Here is a 19,338-nt window from a genome sequence, read left to right as displayed (position 1 = left end):
TGTATCGTGAAACGAATGAAGAAATCGCAGAATCTGTCGATGGAGCAGAAATGACTGGCCGCACTGGAGGATTACGCAGAAGCTGCTTAGAAAGTGATTAGCTTGAATCACGCCTCAGGCCTCCTCCCTAAAGCCTGCCCACAATGGACAACAGAAGGCCATTAGAAGTAAAGAGACCCACACTACTGGACAGTGAAAACGGTCTTCATGTGTGACATTCGACTAATTAAACTGGAAGTATAACAACCCATTAGTTGCACAAAAAACAAAAACAAAAAATTGTTACAGGATTCAGGGTTAAAACAGCAAAACAATTATTCTTGTCAATAACGATAAGCCTGATATGGACAAAATGGAGATATTAAAATTATAGTAAAATATTTCAAAATATTTATATTAAAAATGTTGTCTTAAATTAAAACAAAAATATGTTTTAAATGGGACAAGATAATTCAGGCATCACAATATACTGTTAAAAAAAAGGCATGATGAATGAATCACCGTGTTGATACTGAGATGTAAAGGGTGTTGTCCAGCTCTGAAATTAAATAGAGGAAGTAGAGAAAGCGAGTCTGCGAATTCAAGAACAGCCCGTTCCTCTTTCAGTATAAAAAAAAAACACGCACACGCACACAAACACACGCCTGACCAAATCTGCTAAACTAAGGTGACAAAAAGAGTCCAAATTCTTAAAAGCCTTTTAAATAAAGTAAGCAAAAAAGAAACAAAGAAAGAAATGCAATGCATGTTTGCATGGCATTTTACAGGCCTTCTATTAGGAAGCTCATTGAGCCCCGCTGCGGAGCATAATAAGACACCTGAACAGAATCATCCAGTATGAAGAAACAAAACAAGATGAACAATATAGGACTTGTATTTCATTCATGTTTCTTCTTGTTGAACAAACATATCAGGTTTTCCATGTCTACATCTATTTAATTAAAACACCCAGCAGGCTCTTGCAACACAATTAAATCTTTCAGACTTGAATTTAAAGAGCTGAGATGAGTTTAGTTGGACCTCCAGAAGGGTGTGTGCCCTGGTCACTGCTTTAGAACATGCTTCATATCCTGACATATGAGAGCACACTGCTAGCTTCAAAAGACCAAGTCCTCTTCTGCTTCACGAGATGGCCTGGAGCCGTTCAGAGCTCGCACACGTGCTGGATGTTAAAAGTAAATTAAGAGGTCAAACGTCGCCTGGTGTGTGGCTGTGTTTGATCTCGGTGAAATCACTCATCCAGACCCAACACCAGCTGAACGTTTCAGAGTCACAACAACATGAGCTGCTTATATCTGCCAAATGCATCGTGTTTGCACAGTGACCTATATCTCTGTCCTGCCTGAGAGAAAAAAATAACTTGGATGAAAAAAGATGAGGGATAAGGGAATCTGTTTGGGAAGGAATGTATGTCAGAGCACTAATCAGATAGGATTGGTTTTTTTAAAACAATTAAGATACTTAGTATTAAATGAATACAGTATTCAAGAAAGGTCCAAATAAAACAAAAGTGCTGTGTTTACAATCCATAAAAATACCACAAAACCACACACAAAGAGATAATGTAAAATGTAAATGCATATCATCACCTCGTAAAACACCTTCAGCCGTATTCTCCTCCTGTTTAATGCTAGCAGATAAAAATCACAGTCTCCCCCATACGCTCACATGATGTATTGCCAGCCATCCTGACCACACACACTCCAATCAATTCTGGTGCCATGGTTACAGGCCTGTACTCTACATTCCTGGGATATTTCAGGAAAAGGAAGTGTGAGAATTCTTCAGATTTTCTGTGATGAATCACTTGCTCTAGGAAGGCGTTCATCCATTCACTGGGCCTACAAAATACCCTCAAGCTTAAGTTAAAGGTTACGAAATCTTATTAGGGCCCGAGCCAATGGGCGCAGGGCCCTATTGTTCCCCTAAGGATTATTCTTCTTATTATTATTTTTATTTTTTATGAACCTTCCGGGGGTTTTTGGGTGCCTTAACATACTCAAAAACTCTTGAAAATTGGCACACACATTGGAACCTGCGGCCATCAGGACGCCACAGAGGCTGGGACCCGGGAATGGCACAGGGGCTCTACAGCGCCCCCTGGAACACAGTCAGAAACCTTGAACCATAGCTCACACACACTTGCATGTATTTATATGAAACTCAGTACACTTATAGATCTCATTGAGCTGAACAACTTTTGCGCTCTATGTTATAGGCTCCGCCCAACAGGAAGTCAGCTATTCAGGGCTGTTTAAAAAAAGCATGCTCTGGAATTTGAAATACTCCTCTGAGGACTTTCAACCGTTTGCTTCGAAACTTGGTGAACATGATCTCAAGACATTGGGGATGAAAAATTGCGAGGGGATTTTTGATATCTCGAACGGTTTGCCCGTGGTGTGGCGTTGAATTTAGGGCAAAAAATTAGAAACAGGAAATGCCTAATAACATCCACATACATTACCTGAGTTTGATCAAACTTCATCGGTTTGTTCGAAGTATGATACCGATCGTATATATGTGACTATTAAGAGTCAACGTTATAGCGCCACCAACTGGCAGCAGGAAATTGAGTCATTTTCAAAATGCGTTGAATTCAGCATCTTATTTTTACTCGATTTGCTTCAAACTTCATCAGAATAATGACAAAACATGGCCGATGTAAACCTGTTGTGGGAATATTGATATCTTATATATTGTTGCCATGGCATAGTGTCAAACGTGAATATTCTGTTATGGTCATTTTGAGGCAGATAACAATCTCAGATTTACATGAAACTCAAAACACATATCAGTATTATTGATAGCTAGACAATGGAAAAAGCTTTTATAAGGGCGTGGAAGAGGCACTCTATAGCGCCACCTTTTGTCAAAAGTGGGGGAGTTAGTTTTAGCTACAGACACCAAACTCAGTACGTATATTGTTCTTATCAAGACGGACAACTTTCTAATTCACAGTTATCAGCTACGACCAACAGGAAGTCGGCTATTTTGATTTGAATATGGATTTTTGAAAAAAAATTGAGCTGTGATTTAATCCATACTCCTCAGAGGAAAAGTTCACTATACTCACCAAACTTTATCTACATGTTGCAAAAGCATTGAGGAACTTAAATTGCAAACGGATTTTGGTTAGCTTGAACAGTTTTGTCGTGGTGATTTTTTGAAATGACAGTCAAAAAAGGAATCATTAACTGTCTTGTATTTTTAAATTGCAGCTTCCAAACACTTAAAAGCATTTTCTCATACAGAGATCAAATCATTCTGAGGAAATATGCATAGTTTCATGACTTTACGACACTGTATGATTAAAAGAAAAGAAAAAAAACTGTCAGACATCTCATCTCACTCTGTCCCTCTGTTTGAGGAATGTATGTGTGCTGACTGAGTGTGTGTGTGTGTGTGAGTGTGAGTGGGGGATGGGCATGAGCTGAGTGGCAGACAGACAGGGAGAGAGAGAGGGACTTAAACATCTCTTTAATCACCAGAAAAAAAAATATTATTTTACATTTTTTTTTTTTTTTTTTTTTTTTTAATTGTGCTGTTTTCATTACAGCTTAAGAAATCTCTTACGCCTTATCCTTTTCTGACAGTTTCAGTGATTACAAAAAAATTCTAAAAATACTTATTTGTGCTGCAAATAATAATTTCGGTCCCACTTTATATTAGGTGGCCTTAACTACTATGTACTTACATAAAAAAATAAGTACAATGTACTTATTGTGTTCATATTGTATTTTAAAACACTTTTGCTGCTATTGAGGTGGGATAGGGGTAAGGTTAGGGAGAGGGTTGGTAGTATGGGTAAGTTTAAGGGTGGGTTAAGGTGTAAAGTATGGGTCAACAGTGTATTTATAAATGTAATTACAGAAATTAAATACAGATGTAATTACATGTAGTTTTGTTATATAAGTACAATGTAAAAACATTCTTGTACACAATAAGTACATTGTACTAAATTATTAATCAAAATGTAAGTACATAGTAATTAAGGCCACTTAATATAAAGTGGGTCCATAATTTCAAACTCATTTGATACTGACCTCTGACACCCTGTGATTGACATTAATCTGAATTTATATAATCTCATGGATGTAACAGTAAAACTGTTCAGCTCACAGATGACGTCCAAGCTGTGATGCAAGCAGAACTATTTCACAAATGCTTATAGGTCAATAAATTTATAACAAAACACTTTTAATTACTTAAGGATTTGGTAACAAATTAAAATAATGTCTCATTTTTTAACATTAGTAAATGCATTGGTAGATACCTACAAAATAGCTACCACAAAGTCTCTTGGTAGGAAATCCGAATCCCAGCAGGAAGTCGGTTATTTAGAATTTTCTCTGCAAAATTGGCGTTGTTTTTGCCATTTTCTGGGGATGTACTTTAACAAACTCCTCCTGGAGATTTATTCAGATCACCACCAAACTTGGTCAGTTAAATCTAAAGGCCTTCGCGATGTTAAATTGCGAAGATCTTGAGGTTTCGTTAAAGGGCGTGTCCATGGCAACCTGACAGATTTCGATGTTTCGCCATGAAAAAGGAAGTTGCTGTAACTAAGACATACAATGTCCAATCTGACCCAAAATTCACATGTTAGATAAGACTTCTGCCCTTAACAGAGCTACATGCCCATATTCAGTTATAGTCATAGCGCCACCTGCTGGCAACAGGAAGTGACATGTTTTACGCTGCGACAAACTACTCCTAGAAATCTTTTGACATTAATGTATTTTTTGTGGTCAGTCTAATCTTAAGGCCTGTGCAATGTTAAATTGTGGAGATTTTGAGTTTTTGTTAAAGGGCGTGTCCATGGCGCCATGACAAAATTTGAGGTCTCGCCACAGCAAGAGAAGTTGTTGTAACTGAGGCATAAAATGTTCAATCTTCCCCAAACCTCACATGTTCGATAAGAGTCCTGCCCTGAACACATCTGAAGGCCAATATTCCATTATAATGATAGCGCCACCTGCTGGCAACAGGAAGATTGGCACATATATGGAATAAACATTGATATATTCTACTTATATTTATGAGTTTAAACGCATATTTCTCACTGTTCATCTATCTACTAAAGCCACTCGCTGCCGGTGAGCCCGGGTGCGAGGGCCCGTTCATCGCTGCTTGCAGCTTTAATTGTAACCTTATTTTTAGACTGAAATAACAGCAACCCCATCATTACATTTAGTCATTTAGCAGATGCTTTTATCCAAAGCAACTTACAAATGAGGACAGTGGAAGCAATCAAAAACAGCAAAAAGAGCAATGATATATAAGTGCTATAACAAGTCTCAGTTAGTAATATGGGACCTCTTATAAAATAAAAATGCAATTTAGATTTATTTTATTGTTAATTTATAATTTTAATAATATTACATCTTAAAACAACTGTTTTGTTTTTAATATTTGTAAAAAGTGATTTATTCCTGTGATGGTAAAGCCACATTTTCAGTAGTCATTACTCCAGATCGTGTCACACTATCCTTCAGAAATCATTCTTATATGATGATTTGCTGCTCAAGAAACATATCTTATCATCAATGTTTAAAACAGTTGTGCTTCTTAATATTTTTGGTGGAAACTGATACTTTTTTAGGAGTCTCTGAATGGTAGAATTCTATAATGTAATAACTTGCTGGTTTATAACTGCCACTTTTCAAGTACCATCTTACATTTTTTGTGATTTAATATTGTTCGACTCATAAATACATCAGATAATGAAAGAAAAATTGGATGTGGTTCTTGCAAAACTATGAAAAGACCTTGTTTCAAAAGACAATTAAGGTTCAAATGAAAATGAATGGCACATGTAGAATGGACAGGAATAGCAAGAAAGAAAGATTGGCCAGAGCGTAAACGTACATATGGACGTGTAGATCTGATGACAGTGAGTTGACAGTGATGAATGCAGTTGTCACTGCTGCCCGTCAATATAATGACACTGACAGACCTTTAGGCCCCGTAAACTACCTGAAATCCTTCTCTCTCACTCAAATGTGTCTGTTCTTTCTCACTTCAGTGCTCTGTTTACTGCTTGCTTGTCATACCTGCTTCTTCAAATGATGGAACTTCCCCACATGTCTCGTATATCTTGCTTTTCTCAAGTTCTCTCACTCGATATGTTTGTTGTTGTTCTCTCATTTTCTCCTGCTGAAGATCCTCTTTTAAAAGGGTTACTTCACCCCAAAATGAAAATTGTGTCATTAAATCACTTACCCCCATGTCGCTCCAAACCTGGAAAACCTCAGTTCGTTTTCAGAACACAATTTAGATCGATATTCTAGATGTAAACCTGGATCTTGAGACTGTCCAATAGACTGCCAAGTAAATAAAAGTGTCAAGGTCAATAAAAAGTATTAAAAGCCGTCGTCAGAATACTCCATCTGCCATCAGAAGTGCAATCTGGGATATATGAAGCGACTGGAACACTTTTTGTAAGCAAAGAAAACAAGGGTGCATGGTTTCTACGTGTATTTAGCTTTGATTTGAAATCAAACAACGCAGCCTTGTGGCGCGGAGGACACAGAAGAGCACACACAGCACGGTGATAAGGAGTAACACAGAGGAGATCGTTGACAAAGGAATTATTGAACTACAAAAATGTGCTTACAAAAAGTGTTCCAGTCGCTTCATATAACCCAGATTGCACGTCTGATGGAAGATGACGTATTCTGATGACAACTTTTCATACCTTTTATGGACCTTGACACTGTTATTTACTTGGCAGTCTATGGGACAGTCTCAAGCCTCCAGGTTTTCATCCAAAATATCTTAAATTGTGTTCTGAAGACGAACTGAGCTTTTATGGGTTAGGAACGACATGTAGTTGCGTTGGTGTCTATGCAGGGTCAGAATGTTTGTGGATTTCATCAAAAGTATCTTAGGGTACTTTCACACTTGGTTCACTTGCCTGATCCGAACCACAGTCCACGTGGTTTTGTTGTGTTTGATGTCACCGCGGCGCCATTTTTGAGGTATCACTATTGACTGAAACAACCACGATTAAAAGAATAGAAGTAAATAATAGAATAAATAACTAATATAACTACTTAAATAACTATCTAGATAATAAGTAAATATAACTCGCAAACCTGGAGAAGCAAAAGAAGATTGAGAAAAGGCCGTACCGAGATAAATTCAATAAAGATGCCAGGGACCGTTATATGGAGAAATTGTCATCCATTCATAACATAGATCCATATGAGCTGACTGCATTAAGTTGGAGTGTTGACCCCGCATTGCTACCTTCATCCTCATACTAAGACATTGTAAATTATCTTGTTTATGGTATAGTGTTGTCAAAAGACCCGGTACTTCGGTACCGAGTCGGTAACGTTACAAATTTTTTTTTTAAATGTGACGGTACCAGGTTTCTTTAAGTACCGGTAGTACCGAGGTCCCGTTCAAACCCGGTTCAGCGCTATGATTTCCGCGAAGCAGAAAACGAGGACGGAATCTCAAAATCCAGTCATGAAAATGAAACTTACATTTTAATATGGACAGTCATGGAATTTGTCAAAGTTAGCATAAATTAATCAGATCAAATCTCCATATGGACCAGTATCTGCAAATGTTAAACCGGAAAAGTTGTTTGAAATATGAATCCGTGTTCTGCGCGTCTCTGTGTGAATGAATGGCAGAGACTTGCGGGTTTGTTTACTACATAGACTGAAGCGCATGACGCTTGCATTAATTTCAGCATCTGAACTTCGTGACCCGTTCTGTCATGAGACTAGATATGCAGCCTATCGCACAACAAGAACGTACAATTTTACCACATTTAAGACCAACACAATCCTCCCAATTGAACACACTAGCATTGATACCTTACAAATGGCGGCTATACCCATAATGCATTTCGTGTTCCACGAGTGTGACGTCACCTGACAACGAGCGATTGCTCCCCAATCCCCCTCCTCCTGCTGGACTGCATTTAGGGCTGCACGATTAATCGCATGTGATTGTCATGAGTGTCTCGTCAGTAAAGCCGGTTCTGTGATTAGCAGTAAATGTCCATCACCTGCTTTCAAATGGAGCAGCACTTAATATACAGAGTTGTAGTTCGCTAACAAGCTACGCAATACCGTGTCATAATCGCAAATGAATCGCATTCGGTTATGAATAGCTTGTCAGCAAACTACAACTGCGTTCATATTATTTTGTTTACAAAGCTTCGGTACATAACTGCACTTACGCTTGTCTTATGAATGTACTGCAAATTCTCAAAAAAGAATATACAGCTCTCTGCTTGCAGGAAAATGAGTGAAACACATACACAAACACATTTTCATCAAATAATATGTCATTAATAGCAGTTCACTTCCGCAATTTGGTATGACTGTGTTCACATCAGCAGCGAACCGTACTAGAGTTCACATGAACCGTACCCCAGACCACCGTTTTTAAGCGGACTCTGGTACGGTTTGCAGGTGCACACCAGAGTACGGACGACAGCGTTCGCACACTATCCTAATGAACTGAACTCTGACGTCAGTCGAAGCTGGGTACGCACCAAAGGTTCTAGTGTGAAAGCACCCTTAAAGACAAAGGTCTTACAGGTTTGGAAAGACATAAGGTTCAGTAATTTAATAACAGAATTTTTATTTCTGGGTGAACTATCCCTTCAACATTTTGACGGGAAAAACTATTTTGTCCATTTCTTTCTGCAACTTCAGAAACATTTCTATTTGTAAAGGAAGATAATTTGGATTAGAAGCCAAAAAAAGAGGAGAAAATTAAGTTTTAAAGCACCCCCGCAAAAACAGAAAGAGACACGTGACTGAGGATTTGAGGAGAGAAATGAGAGATTCTAATCAGTCCACCGGAATAATTCTTTGGATAATGTTCATTAAATTGAGTCACCAGATTACTAAACATCTACATTGCCTTTTTCACACTGCGAGAACAGAATAAAAGATAAAGAAATTTCACTGACGGATAAAATTAGAGCAGGAATGTGCATTTGTAGGACAACCTCTGCTTGAGACATACCAGAGCAAAGATGTGCATGTTAATATCTGTGCATTTCATAGGGAAAACATCTTTACATTTCATATTTATCTTTTTTCCATGTGCATTCACACTGCCAGAAAGCATTTGATGTGTTGCTCTCTCATCTGGCTGCTCCCTGCCAGCTTTTCTGAGGTCAGGCCCCCTAATAACAGGGTCGAGAAAACCAGAAGCTCACGCAACACACAGAAGATCTTCTGAAAGAGGGAGACTGAAAAAGCACAGAAACAGACTGGAAATATAGAGTCATAATTAAAACCAAATGTATTTAATAATGACACTGCATGTAAGTGGGGGGGAAATAATATTAGACATCTCTTCCTCAACATCTTATGACAGCCAGCAGACGTCCCTGACTGACTGACAGACATGTATCTGGAGGTTATGTAATGGATCACTATATTCAGGTGTGCCCATACATTTTCCAGCCTGGTTCTCATATGAGAACCTAGAGATTTGGTTTGGTCCTCACACTTCCCAGAGTGTGAACCATCAATTATAACTATAAAGAAAATTATAATAGTGATAATATTGTAGTAAGTTTTTTTTATATAAAATAATAAACTATATAATAAAGTGTGATAATATTTTATCTTAAAATAAAAAGTGAGTATTAAATACAAATACAATTATTTTGTAGTAGTTTATAGTAAATATTAAAAAGGCTAATTATTATTATTATTTTAAGTAGAATTTTCATCATTTTCAAACTTAAAATTGACAAGCTTTTATTTTGGCGGGTTGCCGGCAAGTAAGTATATGCGTTTCTGGGTTTAGTGCTGATGACTGAAGAGCTTCAATGAATGAAAATGGCACAGTTTTGCATTGTGCTTTTAAAATGGCAGAGGATAGCCTAGATTTATGCTTTCAATTTGAAAAGAAATATTGTACAGTACCGTTTGTCTATCAAAAATGGTAATTGTGCAATAACAGCCGTGAACCATGTCGGTATGCAAATGTGCTGTATAACCCTATGTAAACAGCGCATTTTTTATTTTGGTCGCATATGTGTACATGTGGACTGGTTGTGTACCCCTGACTATATTGGATCTTTAAAGTGATAGTTCACCCAAATAGTAAAAGTCTGTCACGATTTGCTCACCCTCAAGTTGACAGTAACCATTGACTTTCAGTTTTTTTTTCTTCATAAAGTCAATGGCTATTATCAACTGCTTGGTTACCAATGTTTTCCAAAATATAATCTTCTGCATTCAAACAGAAGAAAGAAAGGGTGAGCAAGTGATGACAGAATTTTCATTTTTGGGTAAACTATCAATTTAAGATGGATTTGATTGATCATACCTTAAGGCAACCCACAGACTAATTGCTTTTTAAAACTGTGCCATTTTATTTGGCACATCTCTAACCACCGGAACGGGGGGGGGGGGGGGGGATCAATGACAATTATATTAATATCAATATCAGTTATTTTTACTGAAAAAGGGATTCCTTAATTTCTAAACTTTATTTACCCACCATAGCAACAATTTTAGTCCTTTTCTGTCCGTCAGACCTAGGGGTGTCACGATTCTCCAAATCCTCGATTCGATTGCATTTTCGATTCTAAGGTCACGGTTCGATTCAATTCTCGATTTTTACATTGAGACAGTCATGAAGCTGTGTTGCTCTGGATGTCCAGCAATCTGTAGTCAAGGCAACTAAATGTGCACTGCTCAGACCTTCAATAACTTTCTCTTTTACATTATTGTACATGGAGGAAATCACCGTAGCTGTGAGATGCGTTCTACTTGGGATTTCGTAGCGTGGCTCTAGCACGCTAATTAAATGCCTAAAACCGGAGTTTTCCACCACCGAATAAGGTCGCATGTCCGCGGCTATGAATACTCCTACCGCACGCGTAATTGCATTTGCACGAGTTGAGTTGCTTGGAAGTTTAATTCCAAATGAAGACGGAAGAGTAGTTTGTGTAGTTGTTGGTTTAACAGATAAATCTATGTTTTTGTGGTGCCTGCGGAGATGCCCTGCCATGTTAGTCGTGCTGCCAGTAAGAGAATATGGTACACGCACATAGCACAGCTTGCAAACTGTTGTTTTTTTGTCGACAACGCGAACGTTGTCAACATAACTCACTGGAAATCCAAAATACTTCCACACCAGCGACTTCAGTGAAAGAGAAGGGGATTCGAGTTCTGTCCATGGGTCTCCTGCATCTGCAGTTGCCATGCTATCTTTTGAGTGGCTGTTAGAGGAGGTTGACTCGCAGCACTTCAACACATGTGTTTTTTTCCGCTTGGCAAGTAACCAGACGCAACATGGGGCATGGCAGCATCGACGATTCCATTTTTTAATTCGAAGTTTGAGACTGTGACTTAATTTCGATCGATTTCGATTTAAAATCGAAATCGTGACACCCCTAGTCAGAGCAGCACTTTTTATTTCAGAAGCTCATAAATCTCAATCAACCATTTCCCCACCTGAAATGGCTATTTGGGGTCCTGACCTACAACACAAGTGGACCAGGGCAACTCTACTTCTCTAGACCACCCACAATTCATGGCGGCCTCTCATACTGCTCTACCACTCAGTCTTCTGAGTCAAATATTCCTCCTCAAATCCTCTTTTAATTCACTTCTTCTGGCCACCTCATCGCCATACTCTACATACTAAATGCCTGTCCCTCACTCCTTCCTCCACCCACCCAAATTCTATCCGTATCCTACTATAATCACACCCATGTGCTGTCCGACACCAAAAGAACTGTAAATCAAGGTAAACTCCACTCCAAAATTTTAAATTTGTGGTTAATCACTTACCCCCATGTCATTCCAAACCTGTAAAAGCTTTGTTCGTTTTCAGAACACAATTTAAGATATTTTGGAAGAAAACCTGGAGCTTGTGACTGTCCCATTGACTGCCAAATAAATAACAATGTCAAGGTCCAGAAAAGTATGAAAGATATCGTCACAATAGTCTATTTGAAATCAGTGGTTCAACTGTTATGTTATGAAGTGACAAGAGTACTTTTTGTACGCGAATAAACCCAAAAAAAGCTGCCTGCATTCAGCTCATATTCTCCAAAATGGCGCTACGCTGATGTGGAGAGACACATTCGCGTACAAAAAGTATTCTCGTCACTTAACATTATGGTTGAACCACTGATGGCAGATGGACTATTTTCTGGACCTTGGCAGTGTAATATACTTGGTAGTCTATGGGACAGTCACAAGCCTCCAGGTTTTCATCCAAAATATCTTAAATTGTGTTCCAAAGACAAAAAAACATTTTACGTGTTTGGAACAACATGGGGGTAAATGATTAATGACAAAATGTTTATTTTGGGGTGGAGTAACTCTTTAAGCCTCACATATCATATTGACTGAGACAATTTGAGGTCCATATAGGGCTATGAGAAGGCAATAAGAACCCAAACGCCTTTGATTTGAAATAAGAATGTAGAAAGGGAGCATAATGAGCTAAAATGGCTGGAGCTTGGCAAACATTTTCCAAACGAATAATAAAAATGAGTGACTTATCATCAGACTCAGACTGACTGAGTTTTCCGTTATTGAAATTCCTGAGTCTCCGTTATGACCGTTACAACTCCAAAAAAGAGGAGGAGACTAAACACAGTTTGAAAAGTCCAACATGAGTGCCTACACTAAATCCTAATCCACAAGAGCACATACTGTAATCCAGTTAGCCAAAACAATTTTAAGTACCTTATGTTGTACTATCCCACTTCTTTTCTCCACTCTTTTCTTATTGTAAAACAAAGGCAATACACAACACAACTTCAAATATTACAAACAAACAAAACCTTTCAATTTAAGTGTGCTTTATTATCTAATGTGTTATTTTCATTTGAACAAACCGTCGTCACGCAAATGTTATAAAAGTTAAATAAAGGTTGTGGATATCAATTTTACTTCAAATAATTGTGACAGGTGCACTATTACTTTTCTGAACATTTAGATTTAGTTTTTTGTCTGGCAGTTTTTTAGTTTTAATAAAATACAAAACAGATCAAATAAAAATAAAGGAAAAAATTAAAAATAAAATACAGTATAAGATATAAAATAAAGAAAAAAGAAAATAGAGGGATACGAGCCAAATTTAGGGTCCAGAATGTCATAATGATTAAGGACAGTTAGGAATGCACCTGAACGCTATAATACCCATGAAACCATGGTTTGGCTGGTAAGCATGATCTTCTACTGGTAGATGTTGCAAAAAAAAAAAAAAAAAAAAAAAAATTCTCTCAATTTAAAATCAGCCATGTTATAAATAAATAGATTTTTTTTTTGTGCAAGCAACATTCAAATATATTCTATTTCATTGCATTGCAGGAGATGTATACAGGATGTCCACTTAAAAAAATACAAACAATAATAAAATGAAATAATTTTAATAAAAATCTTAAAAAGTGATCAGCCTCTTTGGTGCCTTGCGTGTCACGAATCTGGATAAATCACTAACTAGATTTAAAAGGGTGTTAAAATGCTAAAAACTAGCTTAATTTGTTGAATGCTGTGGAGATTTATGTCTATATTCAGACTCACTATAGCACTGTAACGTTTCGATCCAGGCCTATCTTGTTTGGACAGTGATCTCCTGTGACTCTGACGTCAGAACAGCCTATGAGCACATGTTTGTGTATCCGTTGGTCATGTGCTCTGTGGGTACTGAAAGGGGCAAAGAGTCTTTGATGGGGTGGGTCATGGCGTCTATTTATAGAAAGCACAGCTGCAGGACGCAAGCAACTTTTCTGTGCCAGGATGTTTGTGAGAGAATGTGTAGCCTATCTTGTGCGATAAATACTCCATTTATAACGTTACAATGCCTGAACTTATATGAGCTTGTCTAAAGCCATATTCTGTACTATGGTAAAAGAGCTGCAAGTGGTTCAGTCTCTCAATGGAAGTCATTTTGGATCAAATATTTAGGGACAGCAGTTTGGCACAGAGTCATGAATAAGTCCTCCAGGGGGCTCATGTTCGTAAACTGGTTGACAGAGAGAGGTGAGAATGTGAGAGATTGCAGCAGCTGAGTCATGCTGCTTAACCCAATAATCAAACAGACAGGTGCTCCATTAGCCAATCAGCAGCAAGCAAAGATCAACAGCAGCCAATAATCAAACATTGAACCTTCAGATTAATTAAAAGAAGGGTATTGATGGTCTACAGTTTATCAGCAATTAGGTGGTTTCTCAGTCTCATCAAAACAGCAGACATCTTTGACTACAAATGACTTGCACAACAAAATACACAATAAAAACCTAACTATAATATTAACATTTCTGCAGTAAGTGCAGTATGCCACCTTTCTGCATGCAAGTGCAAATAACCATACCTTTGAGACAACAACTGGAATATCACTTCCAGAATGAAACATGGAGTGTCATGTGACAACAATATAGCATACTGACATATTTGCCATTGCATACTGCTTCACATAACCTAGTATTCAATTCCAAACATAGCCAAAGGCACAAACACAGCTGTTTCTCAGGAGCTATTTGCATGTTTGAGCTGAGAGACTATACACATATTCAAACAAAAAAAACATACACTATTATGAATACAAAAAATTAAATAAACGTTTGCAGGAAATAATGCAACAGATGGTGGATGAATTATGCATCAGATTACACTATACAGAGCAAATTCACATCAGACTCTCAGCTTTGTTGTTACAGCACTACCAAGATGTCACTTTAAAAGTCAATATAAAAGAAACAGTTCACATTTACTGTATTTGAGCCTTTGTTACATCTAATCTTCATATATTTAAAAAGATAAAAAACTACATTATCAAATGAGTTTTATAGTAGTATGGACTGGTTATTTGGAGAAGCGTACTTTAGTGTAGTAAAACCTTCCTTACAGCAGGCACATGCCATAAAAGTGTTCATGACAGAACTGCTGGATGTCTCGCTCTGAAAACACTGGCAGATTCCTCCCTATTGCGCACATGTGGTTCATTTTAACCCCACAACTGTGAACTGTCAACATTTCTGCAGCTCTGGGAGCAGTCATTTCCTGACTCCAAGTCATGTCAGAGATGTAAAGAATGTGTATCATACACAACATATGCTCCCCATCATGGCAAGCGAGCCATGCCCACGCTATGGACAAAGAAAAAAAGGGTATACTAATGGACGAATGGCTGATCAGAGTCAGGGTTCAAGTCGTGGATAAAACAATTCATTTGTTTTTTGTGTATACACAACATCACATACTTTCTGTTGTTTGATGTTAATCCGGCAGACATGATTATTTGCTGTGCTTTCTTTGCAGAAAGAGACATCCAGTCAAAACATCAAACAGAGGCAAGAATTCTCAAACACGTCTTTCTTTTCATGATAATATACAGACAAAACAAATAAAGCCAAAACCTGCCGAGCAGAAAAACACAGGTGAAAGTAAATAGCAAATTCAGATGTTTGTTAAGGTTGTGATGAAGCTTGAGGTTTACTGGCCAATCAGCCTCAAGAACACAGCATACATAAACTCAAATCAACAGTTTTGAAGTTATTTACCTGTTATTTGATTGGAGACATCGGCTTTGGGCTCACATTTTGAAAGCGAACAATCTATGAAGAAAAACAAAACAAAAAAAGATGAGTTAGATCAACTACAGATAGTGTGTAAAATACCAGCTTCGTTATAATTGTTCGTTATGTTTTTTTGTGTGTGTATTATTTTAAGAACATTTTTATTAATAATAAAATAAAAAAAATTGTAAAATTAAACAAAAATTGCAGATTTGTAGATTCTCATAAGTTTCAATATTATAATTTTTTTTATAAATCAGTTTACATTTATAGAGCACATAAAAAAAACAAGTGTGGTGTACAATTTATGCACAAACAAACTATCAAAAACAACAACAAATACATAAAAAACATAAGATACAAATAAAAGCATGCAAAAGAAACTTTATCACCCCAATATTCTCAGATAACACCATAGGCTAAAGAGAATAAATGAGTCTTCATTCTAGATTAAAAAGTGTCCAACGTGGGAGACGATCTCATGGCAACTGGAAGTGCATTTCTCTGTTGAGGTGCGCAACTGCAAAAGCTTGGTCACCCTTAGTCTTTACACATGACCGAGGGAAGAAGCAATTGGTTACAAGAGCGGAGAGATCATGACATAATATGATTTAAGGAGATCAGCAATATACTGAGGTGCTAGCCCATTCAGAGCTTTATAAACAAGCAGCACAACCTTAAAATCAACTCTGTATTTAACTGGTAACCAATGCAAGGAAGTGAGAACAGGAATGATGTTCTCTCTCTTTCTAGTGCTCGTCAAAAGTCTAGCTGGCGCGTTTTAGACCAACTGCAAGCAATGTATAGAGGAATGAGATAAACCCATATTTAGTGAATTGCAGTAATCAATTTATCTGCTTGTCGAATAAATCGGAATCAAACACAACGCTTAGGTTCTTGACTGCTGTACAGTGTTACTGAAAATAACAACAAAAACATACAACAACATATGCTGCATTTCCACCGAAATGACCTGGAACAATTGTACCAGGAACTTTTTTCCCCAGGAACTATTCCCCACTGTTGCTTTCTGTGTTTCCACCGTGGTCTAAAGTACCGTGACGGTTGGGCAAATAGTCTGGTGACGTAAGTCTGCCGCGTTTCTCAATAAAAGTATGTACATTTCGGACTTGCATGCTCGGAAGTTCAGACTTTGCGCATTCGACTCGGGAGTGTGATGTCCGCGAAGACACAAGTCCAGTAATTCTGCAAACAGCATCCTACTTGATAACATCAGTCAGCTCGCCTTGGCTACTGCAATTTTCCTCACTGTATATTTACAATTAAACAAAATAGGATATCAAATACCACTCACTCCTTTTGTTTTCATTTAAACATAATAAAAGCCACAGAAATATACTTAGTTCAAGGAAATATGTATATATAAAGCCATTACAATGAAACAAGTCAGCTCCCTCTGTAAGTTACTGAGTAACACAGCTTCAATTTCTTTGAGTCAAATGAATAAAAGCTCATTCAGTGTTTCAAATTGTGGAAAACGTGGAAAACTTGTAAGCATGGCAAAGTAATAATACATTTACCTTAGAACAACAATTAAAAGAATAACCAGAAAAATAACTACAAAGAGAAGCATTTTGATATATTTATGCGCTATTGCATATAATGTTTTTTTTTTTTTTTTTTTTACTTAACCTGTTGTCTACATGATTGAACTTGTCCTATAAAATTGTATGTTAGTGCTGCAGAAAAACACACTGAATGTGTAAGACATAAGACAACATTTATAGGATGTTTTGAGGAGGAGCCCAAACTACACTGAGTTGCCAAGTGATGTTTATGGACCATGATATTGGTACAGATTCTGTGTAATGATCAACGCGGAAGTAAGCCTATGGGTGAGACTTCCGTTTCTTTAGCCGATATAGATAAATAACGAGGAGAAGAACGACGTGCAGTAAACGGTTAAACTGTTTGCAGTACAAAACAGTGTGTTCTTAATTACGATAACAGATTTAAATAATATGATAAGACACATCAATTGTCAATATCAAGCAGCAAAACAAACTGATTTGTACATAGGAGCCAACTGCTCCTTACAAAATTTTTTTTTTTTTTGTCTGAAGCCTTGAATGCTGACTAAAGCCTTTTAAGATCTTCAGTGCTTGTGGTGCCTGGGGAAGTTTTTTTTTTTTTTTTTTTTTCTCACACACAGATAACATTCGACTAACATCAGTTTTAACTCTATGTGCTTCAGTTCAGTTACTGGCGGATAAACACCACACCCAAGCTCTGGAAACATGAAAACTGTCATGCTGACCTGCTCCACTGACCCTAAAACATGTTCATTTTGGCATGGAGGTTAATCTTTAAATCTGGGCACCAGTTACTGGACTAATCCAGCAGAAGTTCTGACCTCTGTATCAGGCATAAACCGCCTGACAGAGGAGAATCATGGAGCTTCTGTTCTATAAGGACGCAAAAAGCTGTGTTATTGGCACATGTTGCATGTAGTCACATGCTTACGGGCAAAATATGGAACATGTGAGGGCAGGATGAAAGAAGAGTGTGTGCAAAAAGTTTGTAAAGGTTGTACTTTCTTCATGCCAGTTTTATTAGCAAGACCAGCCATTTACTGCATTCACAGCTTATAAGCGAAGCCATTCAGCTTGCAGACGTCACAAGAAAAAAAGTATCATTTTCAAAAGATCAATGGCATTGTAATAGAACATTACCAACTCAAAAAAGTAAATAAATAAAACATTTATGAATTTATTATTGATAAATCATTAGGGTTAGAGGGTTAGGGTTAGGGTTAATGATAATTAAGATGTTTTTAGAAACAATACTGAATGAATATCAATTTCATATTCTAGAAACCAAAGCATTTATGAATGTGGGGCATAGAGGAGAAACAAAAATAATGTGTTTTTTTAACCTTGAACCACATAAACACATTTTATTGCACCAAATACACAAAATAATGTTATTTTTAGCGGCATCATATGACCCCTCTAAGAGATGCAAACAGGTGAGAACAATGCGCAGATTGGGGGCATGCTCCACACAGAATTTCTTCTAAAGACATTTGCTTTACATGCTAATTTATAGTTACTTTAAAATTTTGTTTAAAAAAAAAAGTTTTTTAATAGTTTATTACCTTGTATGTCAAAAACTTTTTCACAAAAACAAAAACTTTTTTAAAATCTTGATTGATTGAATATATTGATTCATACAAAGAGAAGTGCTAAGCAAGTTATTTTTAAGACTATATTGGCTGATAACATGGCAATGCTGACTTAAAATGTAAAATGTTTGCCCTCTCTCTCTTCACCGTTCCCACATCTCAGACCTCAAATACATCAAATGTTCTATCAAGCGCAAGGTTGGGGGTTCGATTCCCCAACACATGATAGGTAAAAATTGATAGCCTGAATGCACTGTAAGTCACTTTGGATAAAAGCATCTGCTAAATGCATAAATTTATTAAAACAACCAGTTCATTTACCCTTGTAAGACCCCACACCCCCAATACCTGGATCATTTTAATATTTGATACTGCCGTTAGATTTCCTTTGTGGTTCAAATTCAACACCACACTCAAAGAGAGGAAATCAATCACACGACTGCAGTCAGGCCATGTCACGTGACAAGAACAACATACCATAATTTAACGCTGGCTGCAATTACATGCAACGTTAGACAGAGGACATATGACTTCCCACTACATTTCTCAACAGGTATGTTAACAATGCTCTTCCTGGAAGAGTCTTTGTGTGTTGTGTGTTGGTCTTCGCTGTAGGTGTGGTGTGGCTGGCTGCCAGGTGGGGGAGGGAAAAGCAAGAGACTTG

General features: G+C 37.4%; 1 protein-coding gene across 7 annotated transcripts in view; it reads right to left on the bottom strand.

Moving 5' to 3' along the window:
* Positions 1 to 19,338, bottom strand: part of LOC113119347 (triple functional domain protein-like) — a 115,379-nt gene that overhangs the window by 80,430 nt on the left and 15,611 nt on the right. For all 7 annotated transcript variants that reach the window (XM_026288764.1, XM_026288758.1, XM_026288760.1 and 4 more), the window contains exon 2: positions 15,515 to 15,568. In XM_026288764.1, the coding sequence (XP_026144549.1) occupies positions 15,515 to 15,568 (54 nt within the window). The remainder of the gene's footprint in view (positions 1 to 15,514; positions 15,569 to 19,338) is intronic.

Source organism: Carassius auratus, chromosome 19 (assembly GCF_003368295.1).
Source record: "Carassius auratus strain Wakin chromosome 19, ASM336829v1, whole genome shotgun sequence".
Taxonomy (NCBI): Eukaryota; Metazoa; Chordata; class Actinopteri; order Cypriniformes; family Cyprinidae; genus Carassius; species Carassius auratus.
Note: the sequence above shows the minus strand (reverse complement) of the source record. Positions and strands in the feature narration are given on the sequence as shown.